Source organism: Episyrphus balteatus, chromosome 4, assembly GCF_945859705.1.
Source record: "Episyrphus balteatus chromosome 4, idEpiBalt1.1, whole genome shotgun sequence".
Lineage (NCBI taxonomy): Eukaryota > Metazoa > Arthropoda > Insecta > Diptera > Syrphidae > Episyrphus > Episyrphus balteatus.
Window position 1 is genome coordinate 53,945,515 of NC_079137.1, and position 9,116 is coordinate 53,954,630.

At 29.5% G+C, this 9,116-nt stretch overlaps 1 protein-coding gene across 3 annotated transcripts; it reads left to right on the top strand.

The window, feature by feature from the left end:
* Positions 1-3,720: 3,720 nt before the first annotated feature.
* On the top strand, positions 3,721-7,128 carry LOC129919932 (uncharacterized). 3 transcript variants are annotated; one of them, XM_056001043.1, is made up of 3 exons: positions 3,721-3,904; positions 6,180-6,718; positions 6,903-7,128. In XM_056001043.1, exons 2-3 carry the CDS (start codon positions 6,184-6,186, stop codon positions 7,109-7,111), a joined length of 744 nt encoding a protein of 247 aa, XP_055857018.1. In that variant the 5' UTR covers positions 3,721-3,904; positions 6,180-6,183; the 3' UTR covers positions 7,112-7,128. The 3 variants fall into 3 exon arrangements, with proteins under 3 accessions (XP_055857018.1, XP_055857017.1, XP_055857016.1); XM_056001042.1 differs by lacking the exon at positions 3,721-3,904 and adding an exon at positions 5,868-5,977; XM_056001041.1 differs by lacking the exon at positions 3,721-3,904 and having other exon boundaries at positions 6,080-6,718.
* The last annotated feature ends 1,988 nt before the right edge of the window (positions 7,129-9,116 follow it).

The window sequence follows — 9,116 nt, forward strand, 5'->3', positions numbered from 1 at the left end:
CTTTTGGCGTTGAATGTCATCACCGTAAAAATTTTTTTCGCAAAACTACATATTATGCAATATTCAAAAGCCTTATTTTATCGTCTTAAATACGTTTATTTTTATTTTCAAAATTATTTTTTCTAAAAGATATTTGGTATAGAAAGGTATGATATCTCAAAATCTTGGTGGTTAAGGTTACTTATGGTTTTTGAAGCAGATTTGGAGTAAATTTCAGTTTTCGACTGCTGATTCGGTTGAAAAAATAGCAAAATATTATGGAAAAATAATATTTTTCGATCAAATGTCAAAAAAAATTTCATTTAAAGTTAGTTTTTGGGACTTTATAGCTAAAATTTTGATGAGCAGAGCTTAAAACTAGACGTGATGGAAAAAATCTGTAAACTGTTTTGAATTCAGCACACTCAAGTTTATTAAAATCACCTTACAGAGTTCTTGCTCCCTACTTTTTTTGTTTTTTTGCCGACCAGTGTAATAATGACATTTGTGTTTTTTTTTTTTTTGTAAATGTTTTAAAGGTCAAATTGGATGAACCTCTGTTTTAATGAGTGAAAAACACATTTGGTTATTTTAAACCAAATTTATTATAAAACTATTCCCATAGCATATAAACATATTGACAGGTACTCATTTTGAGTGATGTTTAAATATTTAAAATTTTGTACCAATCTGACCATTAGGGTGTCCGTTATTTCCCAAAGTGATGTTTTCGGCGGTGACACCCCCCCAATCAAAAGTTTAGGGCCTAAATACGGGGAATTTAACAAAAAAAAATTTTTTGGGGGTCATTAACCCGTGCCTCTAAGGTCATACTTTCCCGATAAAAATTTGTATGGGAAATTTTTAACTCATACATAAAATTTTTTTCTCTCGAGTTAAATCATCTATTTTTAAAATGTTTGTTGATTCTGGTTGGAAAATAGTTCCTTTAAAAGATTACATTCAAAATTTTCCGTTAAAAAATTTTTTTACATTTTATTTCGGTTTTTGAAATTATTAGCTGTTTTCGTAGTTTTGCTTTCACCTATCACATAATTTTAAATGCAGTTTTATTGGTTTTTAATTCTTTTCAAATATTGCATTCAAAAATTTGTGTATAAAACAAAATTTTTAATTTTTTAAAATTTTTTTTTGAAATTTTTGCCGTTTTTATATTAAATAAATATTATTAAATACTTTACCCTTTCTTGTTTGCAACTTTTTTGATGTCATTTTTTAGGTGAATAATTTTTAAACAAAATTCAATAAAAATATTGTAAACATATCTTTTGTTGTTCGAAAAAAAAAAATAAATTTAAAGGTATAAAAACGGCAAAAATTTCAAAAAAAAAATTTAAAAAAATTAAAATTTTTGATTTATACACAAATTTTTGAATGCAATATTTGAAAAGAATTAAAAACCAATAAAACTGCATTTAAAATTATGTGATAGGTGAAAGCAAAAACTACGAAAACAGCTAATAATTTCAAAAACCGAAATAAAATGTAAAAAAATTTTTTAACGGGAAATTTTGAATGTAATCTTTTAAAGGAACTATTTTCCAACCAGAATCAACAAACATTTTAAAAATAGATGATTTAACTCGAGAGAAAAAAAATTGTATGTATGAGTTAAAAATTTCCCATACAAATTTGTATGGGGAAAGTATGACCTTAGAGGCACGGGTTAATGACCCCCAAAAATTTTTTTTTTGCTAAACTCCCGGTATTTAGGGCCTAAACTTTCGATCTGGGGGGTGTCACCCCCGAAAACGTCACTTTGGGAAATAACGGACACATAACGGATTTTGAGCCAGCTGTGTAGGTCCTATACTAACATACTAGAAAAAAAAAAAAAAAAACATACACAGCATGTGTTTGTGTATATTTTTCCCATATATTATTTTTTGATGTATATGTATTATCATGTCAAAATAACTAATTGCCGCAGTCTTATTAACTTACCACTGAGGCAGGACCAATTAAAACATTTTATTGCCATTACATTTTAAAATGTTTACCTCCTTTTACCGCCATTTGTGTGGGGTTAATTAAAACAAATAAGGGCGAATGTGACGTTGATTGCGTGATGCGAGCACCGACCTGAGAGTTTACCTACTATCTACCCTACCTACAACGTACCTATATATGTAAATATGCAATATACCACCATTTTCGAAAATTCATTAAGTCTAATTAGTCGAGCTTAAAAATTATTGTGCAGGTGGAAATAAGTGAAAAATATATATATATTTTTTTGTATTCTCTCATTGTGCTTTGATTTAATTGTTGAGTTGATTAAAAGCCAAAAATAAAAAAAAAAATTAAAAATGTTGAAAAAAAATTAACTGCACGCGAAAACGTAATGTCCGTAAAGTATTTTCATTTAATTATACGGCGAATGTCAATGCACAGTTACCATTTTAACATTCCATGGTGGAAAATTATTTTGAGTTCCCTCAAGGCGAATGAAAAATGTAAATAATAGAACAGAATTACTACCAACCATGATGGCATTGGGGAAAAATTAAGAAGTCAACACTTAAAAATTATTTAACGTTGTGATTATTAATTAATTTTCGTTTTTCATTGAAACATTGTATTTATTATGTGTCCCAATAACTGAGCCGAAATAACATACTCTTATCTTAAATCAGGGTTGTAAATAAAAAAAAAATTGCATTAAAAATAAAATACTCGTATTTATTGCAACTGAAAAAAAAAAATGATTTCCATTCAAAAAATATTATTGCAACTGAAAAATATTTGCATTGAAAATATAATTTTGATTGAAAATAAAAATATTTTCCACTAAAATAAAATTTAATTGCAATTCAAAATTTTTGCATTTAAAAAAATTCAATGCAAAGTGTGTGCAATAAATATAACTTTTTTTTAATATGTTTTCCTTGAATTTCTTACAATTTTGACTATTTGGCCTTCCATTCGGTTCAATATATAGTTGAATAGTTTATGTAATGCGAAATAGTCAACATTAAGAAATCCGACGAATATTAAAAAAAAAATATTTAATATACACATTTTGCATTGAATTTTTTTGCAAAAATTTTTAGTTGCAATAAATTTGTAATTGAAAACAAATGTAACAAAAAATTTGATTTTTTACAACCTTGATCATATTATAATAAATAAGAGCTTAATATTAATTATAAATTTTTATTTTTTGTTTTTCTTAACAGTGAATACAATGAAAGTAATTTTTTGAATCCAAACGTACTTGTAGAAAAAACCGAAAAAAAAATACTTTTAAAATTTGGTTAACTTTTTCGACTTTTTTTTTTTGTATGAAAATTTATAAAATACCTAATAATAAGTGTCATAGCATGATATTTTATTTAAAAATTGAAACTTTATTTTTATCTATAGGTTTTTTAGAAAAAAAAGTAATAATTTTTCTTAAACTAATGGTATTGTACAAAGAAATGATAAAATTTTCTTTTCTCATTCAGTCAGTTTAAAACTTTCAAAAAAAGTATATCATCAAAAAACTTATAGCTTTTCTAAAGAATAAAACCATATTCAAATCTACGTTGTTTAAAAAGTGTAAAAATTATTTTTTGAAATTATACACATTCTTCATGAAAAAAACTAGCATTTTTTTTTTATTTAACAACATTTTGTCAATGTTTTTGTATAAAAACCTACTACAAATTTTTTACCATCCGAAAACTTTTTATTTCAGCTCAGAATATTCACCTCAAGCATGTATGTTCGACTCTACAAAAAGAGCTACAATGTTTTGAAAGGCAATAAATCTCTACCAAAAAACAAAAAATCAAACTTTTTTTCTTCCACCACGACTTTATCCATTGTTTTATATGACAACCTACCTCAGGACGTGTCGTGACGCCCACAAAACAAGCTACAATTTTTTAAAGTCAACCAAGTCAAAATTAAAACTGTGGTAGGTACATATGTATATCAAATGATTGATTATATTGTCGGCATGAATAAAGTTAAATCAAATTTTTAAGTGTTTTAAGTTAAAAGATGTCAAAAAATATCAACTTTTTACCTTATCATCTTTGACTTCGGATTTTGAAAATATTTGAAATTTTGTTCAAAATATAGCCATTTGTATCACATTTATAAATTTATTTATCAATCTATCAAAATAAAAAGATATTGGGCACGTTCAGGAAATGTTAGGGACTAGATATTTAGGCAACGTCATTTTCTGAACGGAAATTTGAGGAAATTGACTAAATTAGTTTGGATATGATGCTATTGTCAAATTTCAAAATTTACTTAATTATTTTACCGATCGCATGGCGAAGACACCAAATTTCACTTAACTTTAATGAATAAATAATATTAATTATAACCGATAATGCACTTTTTACTCGTTTTTCACACAAATAAATTTAATTTTGCTACATTAATTCCTTAATTCAAAACAATCTGCTGTCATGTTGACAAAATTTTTAGGGAAAATTTTCTTGCCTAACTTTCCAGTTAGCTTTCCAATAAAATTACCTAAATTGGAAAGATTTTTTTTGACAGCTGACCAATCAGAGACCGATAAATTACCTAAATATTTAGTGCCTAACGTTTCTGAACCTGCCCATTAATACATAACTGTTAAAAATTGTCAAAAACTTAGAGCAAAAAATTGTTTTTGTCGTTATTTCGTTAAATAGCATTTTAGAAATTCAATTTTTTGTACACGCATGCGCATCAGTATATAAGTTAAAATTTTTGGGTGTTTTGAAAAAAAAAAAAAAAATAGAGCAGCAAGAGAAAACACTTAAGAAGTAGGTATGTATGTGTTTTTTCAAAAAATCATATTTCAAAATCTGGAGCCTTAAAAAAAATTGTAGGTACTAGACTCCTAAATTTTTTATTTTCTTTCCAATGGCATCTTTACTTTGTAATGAGACATTACATAAGCCTACACCACATACTCCATACATCACGTGAGTCATGCAGATAAGCCTGTGTGATGTGGACGATCGCATTACAACAACAGTATACAGATAACAAAAGACCAACAGCATAACAAAACATTGTGGTGGATTTTTTCTGTGTCTTACAATTCACATCATGTTACTACAAAAATAAACATAAGACACCGGATAAAATCCAGTACAAATCGAGTCGTGCTTGAGTTGGAAAAGTACCAATCAGGTGTACAGAGTGCTTCTCCGCTTTTTGAAAGAACTAGGTTCCAGAAGTGGATTACCAGGTTCTAAAATTAGTGACGTCTGCTATCTCAGACTGTAGTTTATAGTGACGTCTGCTATCTCAGATTGTAATCTATAGTGACGTCTGCTATCTCAGATTGTAATCTATAGTGACGTCTGCTATCTCAGATTGTAATTTATAGTGACGTCTGCTATCTCAGATTGTAATCTATAGTGACGTCTGCTATCTCAGATTGTAATTTATAGTGACGTCTGCTATCTCAGATTGTAATTTATAGTGACGTCTGCTATCTCAGACTGTAGTTTATAGTGACGTCTGCTATCTCAGATTGTAGTTTATAGTGACGTCTGCTATCTCAGACTGTAATTTATAGTGGACACTGCTACCTCAGTCAAAACTAGGATTCAGTTTATGAACTTGAATTATATAATGTATATGGATTAAAATTGTATTAAAAAAATTGTATAATGTTAAGATTCTAAAATGAAATATTGTAAAACATAAATATTGTAAAACATAAAACCTTTGTAAAAACATTGTAAAACACTGAATATAAAAGGAAACAAATAAAGTGAACCTCAAAAGCTAAAGTTTGTTGCTTCTTTAGTTAAACCCTGGATCCGACGAGTATACCCCAGCCTATGACAAAAAGCTCCTCACAACTTCAAATTGTAGAGAGAAAAATTTTCCCTATCTATAATAACAACTTTGTTGAAGGTCTTTTGTATTTTTCGATTTAGAAAACCGTTCATAACTACATTACTTTTTTCAAGTAATGAGGTACCTACTTAAAGCTTAACAAATATCTGGAGGAAACCAAGAAACACTCATGGTATTTTTGGCTTCAAAACAGTTTCTTAGCAACGAATACCCTATTCCATATATTTAATCAATAAATGTAGTGCACACTACTTCCTTCAATTGTATAAATTTCAGCTTTTTTTCATTCAGAGAGAGTACCTACTTCTATTTCCTTTATACAATTCGCTTTCCTTAATTAATCAACTTCTTTTCTATACACCACATCCCTCTAGAAAAATGAACAAACTCGAGGACATTCTTGGAAAAAAGAAAACCATTGTTCCAGTTTTGGATCTTAGCAAAAATATCATCCAATCTAAAGAAGAAATAAAACGCTTGATGGAAAAAGTGCCCGACTATAAAATGCGACCTATTAAAGTTCGTTCCGAAGAAATAAAAATCAAAGATAAGGATTTTTCATTCAAGGCTCCCCGAAAAGAAGTGCGAAAATTACTTAAGCACAATGGCGAACGAGAACCCTTGTACACATACACAAATCCAACTCCTAGCGAAATGCGCGACGTTGTACTAATGGAACTTTGTGCTGTTCCCATTGATTGGAAAATGCTGACCACACTGCGGCCAAAATCCAAACTCGAGGAGGAGTACTTTAGTCGTTTGGTGGAAATGGGCAAGCTTCAGCTTAAAACGGAAACACGTGACAAGAGAGAATTCACCCTTAACAATGGCATCAAAAAAATAAAAAACAAATCCGGGGTCATCGAGACTAGACTGCTGACATGTACTGAATGTGGCGAGGAGTTGTGCTATGGTTTGTATCATTTTGAACTTTTTTTTTGAAACACATTTTTTTTTTTTTTGTAATTTGCATTTGTGATGGAAGAAAAAAATTGTTATGAATGTTAGACAACATTTCTGTGTGATGTTCAAAAAATTTTAAATATTTCATTCTAATTTTTTTGTTGTTGTTGTCTGGTTTGCTCTGCTTTCAACAGGACGCACATGCATGGATTTCAATTATGATTTGTTTGTGAGAGTTGAACTGAAACCACCAAAACCAAAACCACCGCCAAACAATTCCGTCAATAAGGGAAAGAGTATCCTGAGAAATGGCAGGAAGAAATCTGCTGCAGCTGCGGCAAGTTCTGGCAAACAAAAAAACCGCAAACATAGTCCGAGTAAAAAGGGCACAACCGACTCATAGGAGAGTGGAGAAAAACTATCTATAACCTAAACATTCACTGATGGTCGCAGAATGAAGGAAGAACGAGAAATAGAAGAGTAGAAATCTTGCCGTTGCAGTTGCATTTGCACACTGAAATGAAATACAATTCAGATTAATTACATTTTCTGGCAAAAAAAAAAACAATAAAAAAAAAATCTAATCCTAGAAAGTTTTATCTATGTGTTGTGGGTAGCGTGTTGGGTGGATATATTGTGTTTGTTTGTGTGAAACCAAAGAAGTGAGGTTAAGGTTGAATTTGACTTTAACTCATTCGGATGCTCAACTGGAATTTATGATTAAAGAACTGATTTTTTTTTTTCTTTGTTTTCATTGTTGGGGAAGGTTATGGACTTGTATAAAAAATTGATGTGCGTTTAGATATTATGCTAAGCCAACAATTTTTTTTTTAAGTTTTAAGATATTTTGTCTTTACTTAACTGCATGATCAATAACCTATTTATATTATTTTTTGATGTAAACAAATTTTTTTGAGGTCTTAGTCACTAATAGTATTATGATGATGACTTATGTATTGTTGAAGATGGAAATGTGAATATAAAGACTTTTCGATTGGAAAAAAAATGTTACTCATACACCACAGTGACTCGTACTTCATTCGTTTTGTCATTTGAATGTAAATTTTTCAAGATATGGTTGAATTGCAATATTGAATCAAAATATAGAGTCAAGAAACATAGTACTTTCCCTCATGGTGTCTGAAGTCCACGAATGGAACGGTTAAATTTATATGTATTGTAAAAATCAACAACAATCAACATTAAATCAATAATATTAAAATTAGATATAAAAAACTACAACAAAACAGATCTATTGCGATTTTTGTGTTTTATTTTTAGACCTAACTTTTATATTATTTTTTACTTGATATATATCATATAATTAAACGGCGAGCATAGTTTTTGTGGTACAAATTACCGGGCCCCCAAAAACCGAAGGGGCATAAATTATACACGGAACGAAAGAGAATGACGCGTAGATGTGCAGAATCACATTTTTTTTTACTTTTTATTAACCGAAATAACGAAATTAAACAAATTAAAATTCGATACAAAATAAAAAAAAAAAACAAACAAAACAAAAACAACTGGAATTCTATTGGAAAATTTCCAATCGACTGGAATGAAATGTCATTCATGACTGAATGAATGAATGAAAGCATTCAGCGAAAATCAAAAAACATTAAGGTGGGTTCACATTGGTGCGTTGTTTTAAGATCGCACGTAAACTATGGTTAACTTTCATTGTTTTTAGTTATCTAAGTTTAGAAAGTAAGATGTTTGTTTTATTACCATGAATTTTTTTGTTAAAACCGAATTCTATTAAAATCAAGTCTATTACTTTTGTAAACACTTTTGATACCAATTAAATCTATTTTCGTCCTTTTCTCTCTTGAAAGAACATAAGAATTTGTCAGCAATTACATGAAGCCTCAAGAGGCGCGACTCTTTTTAAACATAATGAGTGCAAAAGAGAAAAAAGATGAAAGAAAAAATTATCCGACCGGAGAGTCGTGGGTCGTGAGTCCGAGACTCTTTTTTGACGTTTCTTTTTCCACTTTTTCTTTTTTCAACATTCCCTCACATTTCTTTTTGCTTCTTGGTGCAATACAACAACAACAAATTTTAATTCAAAAGATAAATGTCAAATTTGAGTCCTTGACTCAAGAGGCATCGTGTAATAGTACGCGCCTCACAGAATGATTACACATCCCGACAAACAATTTTGGTTCTATAAAGCTGCAGCCACACAAAAAAATATAAAAGTTCTGACCTGGGACTGCGACTAAATTTTTCATATAGTTTTTGGGTCGCTGAAACCGAATCCGAATTCCGTTTTGCTCCATCACGTCAGGTTTTCGAGATAACCTCATAAAATGTCACGAAAACAAAAAATTTGTTTCTCTGCTCTGGATGTGCGAATATGTTAATCATATAGTTTTTGGATCACTGAATCCAGATTCGAA